This window comes from Mastigoproctus giganteus, chromosome 5 (genome assembly GCF_048544385.1).
Source record: "Mastigoproctus giganteus isolate SK-2022 chromosome 5, ASM4854438v1, whole genome shotgun sequence".
NCBI classification, from domain to species: Eukaryota; Metazoa; Arthropoda; class Arachnida; order Uropygi; family Thelyphonidae; genus Mastigoproctus; species Mastigoproctus giganteus.
Window position 1 is genome coordinate 181,512,656 of NC_143579.1, and position 14,652 is coordinate 181,527,307.

At 38.9% G+C, this 14,652-nt stretch overlaps 1 protein-coding gene across 8 annotated transcripts in view; it reads left to right on the forward strand.

The window, feature by feature from the left end:
- Positions 1–14,652, forward strand: part of MED15 (mediator complex subunit 15) — a 442,919-nt gene that overhangs the window by 379,052 nt on the left and 49,215 nt on the right. For 7 of the 8 annotated variants that reach the window (XR_016546979.1, XM_090374288.1, XM_090374289.1 and 4 more), the window contains one exon: positions 11,472–11,570. The exons of the other annotated variant lie outside the window; for it this stretch is intronic. Coding sequence is in view for 6 of the 7 variants with exons in the window: in XM_090374288.1 (XP_090230414.1) it covers positions 11,472–11,570 (99 nt within the window). In the remaining variant the exon portion in view is untranslated. The remainder of the gene's footprint in view (positions 1–11,471; positions 11,571–14,652) is intronic. 8 annotated transcript variants of the gene reach the window in all.

Genomic DNA, 14,652 nt, shown 5'->3' on the forward strand with positions numbered 1-14,652 from the left:
CAACTCTGTGGTACTACACTGACAGTGGTGAAGAACGAAAAGAACCTAGGGGTAATTGTGCAGGCAGATATGAAGTTTTCTGAGCAGTGCAGACAGTCTGCAAGAGTAGCTCATAGTGTCTTGTCAATGATTTACAGGAATTTTTCAAGCAGCGATAAGGAGGTGATTATCCCCTTGTATAAGGCAATGGTCAGGCCACACCTTGAGTACTGTATACAGGTCTGGAGGCCTCATTTTAAGAAGGATGTAGAGCTGTTGGAATGAGTACAGAGAAGGGCAACAAGATTAGTGATTGGAACAAAGGGTTGACCTTACAAAGAAAGGCTTAAATTTTGCAAATTACAGTGTCTGGAGACTAGGCACCTGCGAGGTGATCTGATTGAGGTGTATAAACCATTGAATGGTTTGAGCATGCTCAATGCTGATGGGATTCTTTCTCTTGCTCAGAATAATCATCTGAGAGGGCATAAATTCAAATTGAGGAAAGACAGATGTAGGATAGATGTGCGGAAGTTTGCCTTTAGCCAGCGAGTAGTTGGTTGGTGGAACAGACTTCCATCCTTTGTTGTGGAAGTTGATAGCCTAAATAAATTTAAGGCTGAGCTGGACAGGTATTTGGTGCGAACGGAGTGGTGAAATTGGAGCGTTTTTTTTTTTTTTTTTGTGGCTGATGCTGCATAAGCTTGCTTTCTTGCACATATGCCTCTACTAATGCTAGTGTTTATCGAAATCTTGAGAAGCAGATTTCATTAAACTCTAATTTTTTTCATTCGCTGTGTTATTGAACTAATTTTTTAGTCGACATGGGAGGCTTCTTGGGTGGGTTTGAAGCTTTTATTCTTACATACTTCTCTCGATTTCCCTCAGCAGGAGTTTTAGCCATCTTCGAAATACTCTTATAGGTTAACTGAAATTAGATTTGTTATTTTCACAACTCATTAGTTGGCGAAATCCATTTGTAGACTAGTATGACATCATAACAAAAAAAAAAAAAAAAAAAAAAACCCTACTGCAAGAAGTGATTGAAGCCTCCCTCTCAATGGCAGTCTCCTTCGATGGCTTTGAAGCATTTATTCTTGCATAGGCTGAGGGAGCTGAAATATGATTGTTTCTTTTTGGATGATGCATTCGAAGCTAGTTGTTGCAGTATACTCCGTCCAGCCGGTTCAGGCTAGACGGAGTATACTGCAACAATTGAAAAATCAATTGAAAATCCTCGGGTAATTCATTTGAACTCAAAGCTTCTGGATCAAAATCTTCAGGGAGTTCTTGAATATAATTACGTGACGTCAATGGTCCAGCTTCTTGATGAGAAGTCGATCTAGAAGATTGATGTTGAACAAAATCTTGAGAAGCAGATTTTATTAAACGATGCATTTTTTCCCCCCTTCCTCTCTTCCTGTTCTCCATTTTTTGAACTCGTTCCTTTTCAACACAACAACTTCTTCGGTGGCTTCAAAAGCTTATTTTCTTGCATAGTACTACTACGCATTGCTTACTCTACTGAATCAACTACTTACCCTACCAAATGAACGTTGGTGACTGAGTAAACATCGTTAATGCCATTTAGGAAATGAGGTAATTTGTATCATTTAAATCTAACAGCCACCTAATAGGAAATGGTATCATTTCCATAAAAAAAAAATATCATTACCAATCGATTTTACTCTAATGCTGCCATAGATGTTTTCACATCAAAAATGTGGAGCTTGTAAAATGTTTGCTGAACTTTCTAGAAAAGGACATGATCTGGCCAAGGAGGATATCTTAATGTGTGCTAGGTAGTAGTAGTAGTAGTGGCATGTGATGCAAGAAAGCAAGTGTATGAGCTTATGCAGCATCAGCCAAAAAAAAAAAAAAAAATCACACCATTCCCTCCAAATGCCTGTCCAGTTCATCCTTAAATTTATTTAACCTATCAACTTCCACAACAACAGATGGAAGTTTGTTCCAGCAGTTAGTCACCTGCTGGCTAAAGGCAAATTTCCGCACATCTATTCTACATCTGGCTTTTGTTAATTTGAATTTATGCCCCCTTAGGTTCGTAATCTGAACAACTGGAACGATCCCATCAGAATTCAGCGTGCTGAACCCATTCAAGGCCTTATACACCTCAATCAGATCACAGTGCAGGTGCCTAGTCTCCAGCCATTGCAATTTGCAGAACTTAAACCTCTCTTGGTAAGTGGATCCCTTCATTCCCCCTCACCAATCTTGTTGCCCTTCTCTGTACACATTCAAGCAAATCTACATCCTTCCTAAAATGAGGCCTCCAGACCTGTACGCAGTACTCAAGGCGTGGCCTGACCTTTGCCTTATACAGAGGGACAATCACCTCCTTTTCCCTGCTAGCAAAATTCCTATATATCATTGACAAAACCCCATGATCTGCCCTGACAGCCTGTCTGCATTGCTCAGAAAACTTCATATCTGAATGCACAATTACTCCCAGGTCTTTTTCATTTTCTACCACCTTAAGTGTAGTACCACACAGTTGGTACATTTCTCTGGGCTTACTTCTCCCCATATGTAGTACTTTGCATTTGTCAAGGTGCCACTTCAGTTGCCACTTCTTAGCCCATCTGCCCAAATTATCTAGATCCTGTTGCAGTAGCACACTGCCATTACTGTCATTAACAACCCTGCCAACCTTTGTATCATCTACAAACTTCGACACTAAACCTGATATACCTTCATCAATATCATTGATAAATATACAAAACAACAGAGGACTGAACACCAAACCCTGTGGGACTCCACTAATAACATTAATCCACGAAGAGCAGCACCCATTAATTACCACCCTCTGTCTTCTCCCACTCAACCATCCTTTTATCCATTGTAGCAACTTACCCTTAATACCATTCTGCTCCAATTTGTACAATAGTCTTCCATGCGCAACAGTGTCAAAAGCTTTCCAGAAATCCAAATATATGATATCAAAATAATTTTTTGCATCCAGTACCTTTGTAACCACATCATAATATCCTATCAAATTTGTTAGACAAGACTTTCCGTTAACAAACCCGTGCTGTGTCTGATTTATTGCTGTAGTCTTGTCTAGATGATCCTGCAATGCATCTTTAACTAGTGACTCCATTATCTTACCCGGAACAGAAGTTAAACTAACTGGTCTGTAATTGCTCATGTCACCCTTCGATCCCCCTTTGTGAAATGAGGATACATTTGCACATCTCCAGTCCGTGGGGATCCCCCCTGAGTCCAAGGATGCTCTCATAATTATGGCTAAGGGTTTGCTTAGTTGCTTTGCCGCCTCCTTTAATATAACTGGATAGATCCCATCCACACCAGGTACCTTTCTTATGTTTAACTTCAACAATTTCTCCTCCACTTTGCTCTCAGTTATTATGAAATCATTAAGTATCCTGCTACAATTTGATAGCCTTCTGCCATTTTCAAACCTTAATAATCCCTATTGTGTGAAAGTAGATGCAAAATACTCATTTAGTTTGTTTGCTATCTGAGCAGGATCATCAACAGTCGAACCATCGATGTCTAGTGGACCAATCAGATTCACCTCCTTCCTTTTAGAGTTTATATAAGTAATGAAATCCTTGCTGTTTTTCTTAGCATCTTTTGCCAAAGATTTCTCGTAATGTGTCTTCGCCTGCCTAACCTCCTTTGTAACCTGATTACAGACCAGCTTATACCTGCCATAGGCTTCTGAGTCACTTGATAATTTATATGCATCTCATGCATTTTTCTTCTCTGTCACTGGTCTCATTAGTTCATTTGATAACCATTTAGGCCTAAACCTTGAACAATATTTCTTAATAGGTATGAAACTTTTAGTAGCATCCACAATTAATTCCTTGAATGCTTCCCACTTAGAATTTACTGTTGGTAACTTCGTCAGTTGATCCCACTGTACAGAATTCGAAAACTGTCTGAGACCACTGTAACTCACCTTTACGGAAGCAAAAACCCTTTCCTTTACCCCTAATGGTAATTATCTTTAAGTAAATCCCACATCAGTACACTGTGATCACTGCTAATAACCAGATCAAGAGTATTACCCTCTCTGGTTGCCTCTCGAACATGCTGCTGCAGAAAACAGTCATCCAATAAATCCAAAAAAAGTTTTACTAGTGTGAGAGTGACCAACCCACAAGTTCCAGTCAATATCTGAGAAGATAAATCCCCCGTTATAAGACATTCTGATTTATTAGCCCACTATATTTCTCTGTACAATTGTTCATTGTAGTCGTTCGAGTCATTAGGCCTATAACACACTACTCTTATTTTTGCTTTCGCAGTTCTTATGTCACACCAAACTGATTCAACAGTGCACTGTTCATCTATATCAACTGGATGCACTTCTTTTGATTTTATGTTTTTTTTAATTAACAGCATAACACCTCCTCCCTTCCTATCCTTTCTATGCACATTGTACTCCCCAAATTCCAGTTCTGCATTCCTTATATCTCTGTGACACCACGTCTCTGCTATCCCAACAATATCCGTCTTGATCAACACTTCAAATTCATCAAATTTATTTACTATACTTCTAGCATTGGTATACATGCACCTATTCTTATTCTTAGTTACCCTAACACATCCCATATACCCACCTGTTTCACGATGACTGCCAGCAGTCCCTGAAACCCCCAACACCCCTCGCTCCAGGTCGCTACTTATTCTAATAGAAGTTGTTCAAGAATCACCTTCACCTCTGCCTGTGGCTACTTTTAACCTTTTAGTCTGTGAATCCTCTCAAGTTAGCAGTTTTCCAACACTACCTTGATAGCATCAGCAAATATTCTTGCACCCTTTCTATTTAAGTGTATCCCATCCCTGTAGAAGCAGTCTCTCCTGTTAACAAGCACAGACCACGCTGAAAAAAATTCTACCCCTTGAGCCTTGCACATTTCCAAGGCCGAATTGATTGACAAGGCTCTCTCATCATGTACTCCCTCCTATCGTTTCTGGGCAGAATTGCAGGCACTTTCAAATTGAACCCAAATTCATGACTTTTTTGCTACATTGACGTACTTGTTAAGTAAATCTGCAGATCTCCTAGTCTTAATGTCATTGGTGCCAACGTGTACGACAATATCACCTTTAGTGCCCTTAAATGATGACATATGCTTTACAACATCATCAACTTTTGCCCCTGACAGACATACCCTGGTCCTGTTCCATCTACTCTTTTTACACAATATATTCCCCGTCTTCCTGACAAAAGGTGCGCAGTATCAAGAAATTATCCACCAACTCAGTGTTCTGATATGCGTCTGAGAGTTTGAAGAGTAGGGTAGATGCCCTCGAACGAATTGAAGGGGGTCATCAAACTCTCAGCTGCCCAACTCGATGCCGGATCTCACTCTTGTGCATTAGGCAACATAGCGGCAACCTTCTGGGCAGAAAGCGCGGGTCCCACAGGAGTTAGTAATTGTCTGTGACTCTGTTGTCATGGAGATGGGAAATATATTGTGCAAGAAAGATGTGGAATAGGACCAGGATATGTCTGCCAGGGGCAAAAGTTGATGAAGTTTTATAGCAGATATCATCTTTTAAGGGCACAAAGGATGATATTTTTGTACATGTTGGCACTAATGACATTAAGAGTAGGGGATCTGCAGACTTAATTAACAAGTACAGGTCAATACAGGTAAAATTCTACCCTATGAGCCCTGACACAATAGGAGGGAGTATATGACCAGATACTTTTCAATCTGGAGAGATTGTGCAAGGCTCATAGGGTAGAATTTTTCTCAGTGTGATGTGTGCTTGTTAACAAGAGAGATTGTTTTTACAGGGTTGGGATACACATATAGAAAGGGTGCAAGAATATTTGCTGATGCTATCAAGGCAATGTTAGTTGATTCGGAAAACTGCTAGTTTGTGGGGGATCCACAGACTAATAGATTAACAATAGCCGCAGCAGGCAAAGGTGAAAGTGATTCTTTCACTGCTTCTATTGGAATGAGCAGTAGCCTTAAAAACGAGGTGCTGGTGATTTAAAGGACTGCTGGGAATCATCATCATGGAACAAGTAAATTCATGGTTTGTGTTAGTGTAACTAAGAGTAAAAACAGGTGCATGTATACTTGCATGTACACCAATGCTAGCAGTATAGTAAATAAATTTGATGAATTTGAGGTGCTGGTCAAGACATCAAAGGCTGATTGTTGTTGGAATATCAGAGACGTGGTGTCACACAGAGATAAGGAATGCCGAATTGGAATTTGGTGAGTATAATGTGTATAGAAAGTATCGTCAGGATAGAAGTGGAACAGGGATGATGCTGTTAGTTAAAAAACTATTAAATCCAACACAGCATGCTCAGTTGACATGTGGGCAGTGCAGTGGTGAGTCAGTTTGGTGTGACATAAGCACTGACAAACCAAGTTGAGAGTAGGAATATGTTATTGGCCTAATGACTCTGATGGGTACAATGAACAGCTGTACAGAGAAATAGTGAGCTAATCAATCAGATTGCTTTACAGTGGGGGATTTTAACTTTCCAGATGTAGACTGGAACTTGTGGGTTGGTCACTAACACACACACACTAGCAAGACTTTTGTGGATTTATTGGATGATTGTTTTCTACGGCAGCAGAACATTTGAGAGGCACCAGAGGGAGTAATACTCTTGATCTGATTATCAGCAGTGATTCTTCATGCATTAAGAATCTACAGAAAAAGGAACCACTAGGTGGCAGGGATCACAGTGTACTGATATGGGATTTACTCAGAGATGTAACTACCATCAGTGGTCAAGGGAAGGGTTTTTGCTTTCGTAAAGGTGACTGCAAGGCGCCTCCGTAGCCAGGTGGGAAGGGGCAGCAGTGCGTAGCACACGCTTCTTGATTAGACTGGGGTTCGAGCCCGTCACCACCAAATACGGAGGATGCGGAAAGGTCAGGGAATGACCACTGCATATCCCCGGAGCAATATGGCTTTAGTTGCTAATGCTCATTAAAACCAAATAACAACAACAACAAGGTGACTGCAGTGGTCTTAGACAGTTTTTAAATTCTATACAGTGGAACCAACTGATGATGTTACCAACAGCAAATTGTAAATGGGAAGCATTCAACGAATTAATCTTGGAAGCCCCTATGCTTTTCATACCAACTAAGAAATACCGTCCAAGGTTTAGGCCTAAATGGATGTCGGATGAACTAATTAGACTCATGGCAGAGAAGAAAAATGCATGGAATGCATATAAATTATCAGGAGACACAGATGCCTGTGGTAGATATAAGATAGTCTTGTAATCAAGTCACAAAGGATGTTTTGCAAGCAAATGCAGATTACAAGAAATATTTGTCAAAGGATAGAAAGAAATACAGTAAAAACTTCTTTACTTATGTAAACTCTAGGAGGAAGATGAATCAGATTGGTTCGATTGTGGATAACCCTGCTGAGGTAACTGACAAACTGAATCGGTAATTAGCATCTACATTCTGAAATGAGGTAGTCAATAGGGAAGTGGAGGCCAGAAGGTTAATAAACTCTGGCAGGGAGCTAAATGATTTTGTAATAACTGAGAGCAAAAGTGGAGATGAAAATATTAAAACTGAACATCAGAAAGGCACCTGGGAGTGAATGGGGATCTGTCCAGTTATATTAAAGGAAGTAAGCAAACCCTTAGCCATAATTATGAAAGCTTCCTTGGACTCAGGGCCAGTCCCCATTGGACTGGAGATGTGCAAATGTGTCCGCAATTCACAAACGGTGATTAAAGGATGACACGTGTAATTACAGACCTGTTAGTTTAACGTCTGTTCCAAGGTAAAATAATGGAGTCACTGGTTAAAAAGCACTGCAGGATCATCTAGACAAGACTGCAGTTATAGCATTAGTAGAGTCATATGATGCAAGAAAGCAAGCTTATACAGCATCAGGCAAAAAAAAAAAAAAAAAAAAAAAAGAAAGAAAACTTTCCATATTCGCTCCAAATGTTTCTCTAGTTCTGCCCTGAATTTATTTAAGCTGTAAACTTCTACAACAGATGGAAGTTTGTTCCAGCAATCAACCACACGCTGGCTTTCAACCACACATGTGCAAATTTCTGCACATCTGTTCTAAAACTGTCTTTCCTCAATTTGAATTTATGTCCCCTTAAGCGATTAATCTGTGGAGCTCTTGCATGTTTATGAGGGAAGATAGTCTTTCTTGACCATTTCCTGACCTTACAACGGAAATCTGCCGCTGCACTGTGAATGCAAACCTAGGCTTATGTGGCATGTACATCTACATAGCTTTTTCTATGCTAGTTACGAGTGGGTGGGCTTTTTCTTAAGGTTCTCAATATTTAAACTCTAATTTTGAATAATATTTCTTGATTCTACTGGTTTCTGTCCTTGTCGGTAGAATCAACAGGTTATTAATTAAAATACAGGTGTTTGATTACTAATATAGTTACCAACAACAAAGGAAACCAGGCTAATATTGGTTTTATCAATTAATAAAAGTTTTAATTTATTCAAAAGAGAGAGGTGGGATCTGTACCATTTGTAACAAGGTCTCCAAACCTGTATACAGTACTTAAGGTGTGGCCTGACCATTGGCTGATACAAGGGGATAATCTCTTTATCCCTGCTTCAAAAATTCCTCTATATCATTGACAAGACACCACGAGCTAGTCTTGCAGACTGTCTGCACTGCTCAGAAAAATTCATATCTGACTGCACACTTACCCCTGCCGACCGGGCTAGCCAGGTGGGTAAAGTGCCTGCCTGGCAACCCAAAGGTCGCGGGTTCGAATCCCACCTCGGGCTGGATCAAAGTACTGCAAAAACCTTGGGAGGTGCATTATGGCCACAGAAGCCGATGCGACAACAACTACCAAAAAAAAAAAAAAAAAAAAACACTTTCCCCTAGATTCTTTTCATTCTCCTACCACCTTGAGTGTAGTACCACACAGTTGATACGTTACTCTGGGCTTACTGCTACCCATATGCAGTATTTATATTTGTCAATGTTAAACTTCATTTGCCACCTCTCAGCCCATCTGATCAACATTTCTTGATCCTCTTGCAGTAGCGTACTGTCATTAATGTCATTAACAACCCTTCCAACCTTCATATTGGCTGCAAACTTCGACATTAATCGAAGTTTGCAGCCAATATACCTTCATCAGTATCATTAATAAATACAGAAAACAACTGACCCAACACTGAACCCCGAGGGACTCTACTAATAACATTAGTCCAAGAAGAGCAGTGTCCATTGACACTGCTCTTCTCCCACTCAACCATCCCTTTATCCATAGCAGCATTTTGTCCTTAATGCCATACTTCTCCAATTTCTACAGTATTCTTCCATGTGCAACAGTATCAAAAGCTTTCCTGAGATGCAGGTATATGATATCAAAATTATTTTTTGCATCCAGTTCCTTTATGACCACATAATAGTATCCCATCAGATTAGTCAGACATGTCTTCCCATTAACAAGCGCATGCTGTGTCCAAACTATAATCCCAAATGTTATCTAGGTGATCCTGCAGTTCTTCTTTAACCAGTACCTCCATTAATTTCCCCCGAACCTAAGTTAAACTAGCAGGTCTATAATTACTTGTGTTACCCTTTGATCCTCCTTTGTGAATGGGGATCATGTTTTCACATCTCCAGTCCATTGAGTACCTCCCCCTGAGTTCAAGGAAGCTCCCATAATTATGTCTAGGGGTTGCTTACTTCCTTTGCCACCTCCTTTAATATAACTGGATAGATCCCATCCACCCCAGGTGCCTTTTTTTTATGTTTATGTTCAACAATTTCTACTCCACTTTACTCTCAGTTATTAAAAAATCATTAATTCACTGTCATAGTTTAACACACCTCTGGTATTCCCGTCCCTGAATAACTCTTCATGTGTAAATATGGATGCAACATGCTCATTCAGTTTGTTTGTTACCTGAGCAGGAATATCAACAGTTGAACCATCAATATCAATTGGACCAATCTGATTCATCCCCTTCCTTCTAGAGTTTACATAAGTAAAGAACTCTTTTCTGTTTTTCTTTGCATCCTTTGCCAAAGATTTCTCATAATCTGCCTTTGCCTGCCTAACCTCATTTGTGACTTGATTACAGAACTAGTTTATATCTTCCATAGGCTTCTGTGCCACCTGTTAATTTATATGTATCCCATGCACTTTTCTTCTCTGCCGCTTGTGTCATTAGTTCATCTGACATCCATTTAGATCTAAACTTTAAACAATATTTCTTAGTTTTTTTTTTTTAGTTGGTATGAAAAGCCTAGTAGCTTCCAAGATTAATTCCTTGAATGCTTTCCATTTAGAATTTGCCGTTGGTAACATCATCAGTTGGTCCCACTGTATAGAACTTTAAAAATCTCTGAAACTACTGTAGTCACCTTTATGAAAGCAAAACCCTTCTCTTTATTCCTTTGTGGTAGTCTTTAAGTAAATCACCCTTCAGTACACTATGATCACTGCCACCTACTGGTTCCTTTATCTGAAAATTCTTAATACATGAATAATCACTGCTGATAATCAGATTAAGAATATTACTCCCTATGGTTGCCTTTTTTAATCGACAGAATGCCATATGCCATTCTGTGGATGCACATACATATCAGAAGTCAGTATGTTGGTCACATATGGATGTAAAAAGAAACTTGTGGTTTTAAGGATAGTACTATAATCCCAATACAAAATTTAAATAAACCACAATGAGTTCTGTAACCCTTACTGCCCCTAATCCTCTTCAAAAGCTGCTTAGTTCCATGGGGGTGGAGTTCCCAGCTTAACAAAACAAGGCTTTTAAACATTTCATATTATCAAGTTGTTCTTATTTTGCTGTTGAACTAAAAACCTGTACAATTTTTTCATGAATTTATAGAACAATATTTATGTTTTCTCCTAATTGAAATGTAATAGTTTTAATTCATTCTTCTCAGCTCTAAATGACCCATGTTATATGAGTCTTCATAACTTTTATAATTCGGATTATTAATATTACAGAAAAAAATACTGAAATATGATGTTAATTATAATTAATGCAATAAAAAAGATGCCTCTTTAATAAAAGGAATAAAAAATGTATAGATAATTTGGGAAAATAAGAGTATGTTCAGGTTTGGACAGCATATAGAATGTTCCAAATTTTAATGTTTTTATAACGCCAGGTATTTTTTGGACATTGTGTTGTAATTTGAATTCCTAAGTTCAAGAGAGCAAGCATTGTTTTACTTAAATAGTTAATTTCTCAAAGTTGTTTTCCAGTTACAGAATATTTTCTCTTTGACAATGTGGATATTAATTTGCATACATACACACTAAAATCATGGCTGAAATCTATCTGCAAATGCTTGAAATGGTAGTAGTCTGGTCCTCCTAGTTGGTTTGACTACTTTTTTTTTAATACCATTCTCCGAATTATTAGATATAGACAGAACAAAAATTTTACTGTTTTCGTTTTCTGTGAAGATTTCCATTGAAATAAATAAGATACTGAGAAGCTATATTGATCTTTTAGATGACAAAAATCTTCCATGTGTGCCACCAATCAATATAACTGTTCCTGGAAAATACCCAGAAAAGCCTCCTCAGTGCAATGCTAGTAAAGAAGAATATGGCAAGTTAATCATAATTCAGTTTACGTTATCTATTTGCATTAAACATTGCCCAACATATAAGTAATTTTCATATTATTTTATTTCCTGCATTGAAATATAATACACAATATTGAGGTATATAGAGCAAGTACAGTCTAATGTTAGGAGTTAAGGGTACACATAATCTTTATTATGTATGTAATTAAAGTTTTCTTCCATACACAGCTTGGCTCCTTCTTACTTAGATTTGCTACATTACCCAGGGTAGCATATATCCTCTGATCGAGGCCACCCTCAATTAGAGTATGTGTGATCTACTGGTTGCTTATCAGATGGCGTCATCTGATAAGCAACTAATAGCCTTGACACAACCCTCACGATGGTGCCAAAGTTTTAAACAAATGGTGGATTTACCTTTTGGTGGTTGTTATTTGGTTTTTAGGAGCATTAGCAACTAAGGCCATATTGCTCCGGGATATGCGGTGGTCATTTCCTGACCTTTCCGCGTCCTCCATATTTGGTGGTGACGGGCTCGAACCCTGGTCTAATCAAGAAGCGTGTGCTACGCACTGCTGCTCCTTCCCACCTGGCTACGGAGGCACCCAGTTACCTTTTGGTGATGCCCTTTGTTTAAGATGATAGTATCAATTTAAATCACCTGTTCATAGGGTGTCATCAATCAGGTGTGGTGTGCATAGTCCAGTTGGCTTGATTTTCACTTACCATCACTGGAGGGATCAAAGCATCCTCAGAGGAAATTGAACTCAGATATGTGCAGCTTTCAAATTGACTTCATTTGTTATGTCAGTATCAAATTAGAGAGCTTAAATATCTCTCCTCTCAGTGACTGTTTACTCAGCAGTAAGCATCCTATCCCCTGACAGTGCCTGCAGCAAGAAACCTAACCCTAGTAACTCACTGGCTGAGGATTAATAGTCGATTCTTTTTTGTACTTTCCTAATAGTGTCTCTAGTCTTGTATGTGCTGCTTTTATTATCCATTTATATTGTTTTCACTTCATGAAAACTGGGTAGCCCTGACAGAGGCAATATCACTTAAGTTATTCCATTGTGTCCAGCCAAGTAAGTTTTTCATGTAATGAACTACTGCTTTTCAGTACAATGGCATATTTTTCACTATCCAAAAGCTCCTCAAAGCATAATTGGATGAGTTGTGAGCTATGTATGGCATCAGCTGGAATACTACATGTTGGTTCAGACTGATTTTTTTCTTACATAATAAATTTAGAAGGCTTCAATTTGCAAGTGATACGCAGGTGGTAATGTGCAAAGAAAGCTGTTCATAAGAAAAAATAAAAATGGATGGTGATAATAAAATAAAAAAAATAGGCACACAAAGTGATGTATTGTGATGGTTTTCCTATTTTAACCATGTAGAATTTTCACTTAGTAAATGTCACAAGAACCTGAGAAAAATCAATATTAAAGACCATGTTGTTATTTCATGTTTAAGGTACACAGGCAAAACTATTAGGATTCCCTTCTTTCACATTGAAATATGTTAATTTCTCTCTCTCTCTCTCTCTCTCTCTCTCTCGCAAATATTGACAAATGTTTTTGGCCCCGGGTGCCAAGCGTTTCTTGAGGCCAAGCGATTTTCTGTGCTAAATAGTACTGCGATTCCTATAGCGATTTTCTAAAGCGACTGAGTTTTTCCTTGTTTCATTTCGTTCGTACGTCTTTCTGTTGATTAGCTCTACTTTTTAAAAGTATAGAAAGAGAGCCAGAAAAAGGAAAATACCTTTTTCTTTATTGTATATACTAACCGTACTAACTCCTACGCTTGGCCACAAGCGGCACTGCTCCTGCCTCCCCGTGGCGGGGCCGGTAACCTGGGTGGAAAAGCTAATCCCCCAGGGCGAAAAGGAGCCGACATGGATAAAGAAAATTATCCAGCCTTAGAGCCTTCAAGCTCAAATACCATAGATTGGTATAACTCTGATGAAGGTAGTGCGCAACATAAGCACTTAAAAGTAGATAATCAACCTGAGTATCCAACTTTCCTGATTATCCATTCCTTAACTAGTCAACCAGTGAGCAAACTCTCCCCATTTATTATACAGAGATTTCTAGAAAATGCTGCTGGATCACCTAAAATGGTCAAAAGGTTACAGTCAGGAGATTTGCTGGTGGAAACTACACAGTCGAAACATTCAGAATTATTGTTAAAGATGACAACATTTGGTGGTATCCCTGTTAAAATATCTCCCCACTCAACCCTAAATAGTTCCAAAGGTGTTATCTCTGAGTGGGATCTATTGAATGTAACAGAAGAGGAGCTTGTACAAGAACTTAAAGACCAAAAGGTCATACAAGCTAAGAGAATTTTGACTCGTAGAGACGGCAATCTCATTCCAACCCGCAGTGTAATTCTCACATTCAATACCCAAAACTTACCAAATACTGTAAAAGCTGGTTATTTAAATTGCCATATCCGCCCGTATATACCAAATCCAATACGGTGTTTTAAATGTCAGAAGTTCGGACACTCTCAGGCAACATGTCGAGGAAACACAATATGCCCAAAATGTGGATCCCAGGATCACACTCAAACAGACTGTACTGCTACATCTCCAGTTTGTCCTAACTGCAGGGAAGAACATCCTGCATATTCTAGAAATTGTGAGTTATGGAAAGTTGGGAAAAAAATACAGAAATTTAAAGTTGAAAATAAAGTGACTTATCAGGAAGCGCGACGACAAGTACTGAAAGATACTCCTGTACGTACATATGCAGCTGTTACAAAGAAATACCGTTCAATTGCCACACAAACCACTGACTCAGTTCCACCAAACATATCACTTGCTGAATGGGCTAGAGCTCAGCTTTCAGTTCCTCAGCCATCCTTGAAGCAAAACAACAGAGACCAGACTTGCAATACTCCAATCTCCATCCCAAATACTAGCGGCATTAAGTCCCAAAGTGAGACCAGGATGACACAAGCCGAATCTTCTACTAAAACTCAAATTAATACTGCAGAAATGGATACAGATGACAAAACTGAACAAGAACCTATATTAGAAATTCATGCCGAAGAAGATATGGACACTGGACGGCCTACCTTTCCTAAAAAAGATAAAAT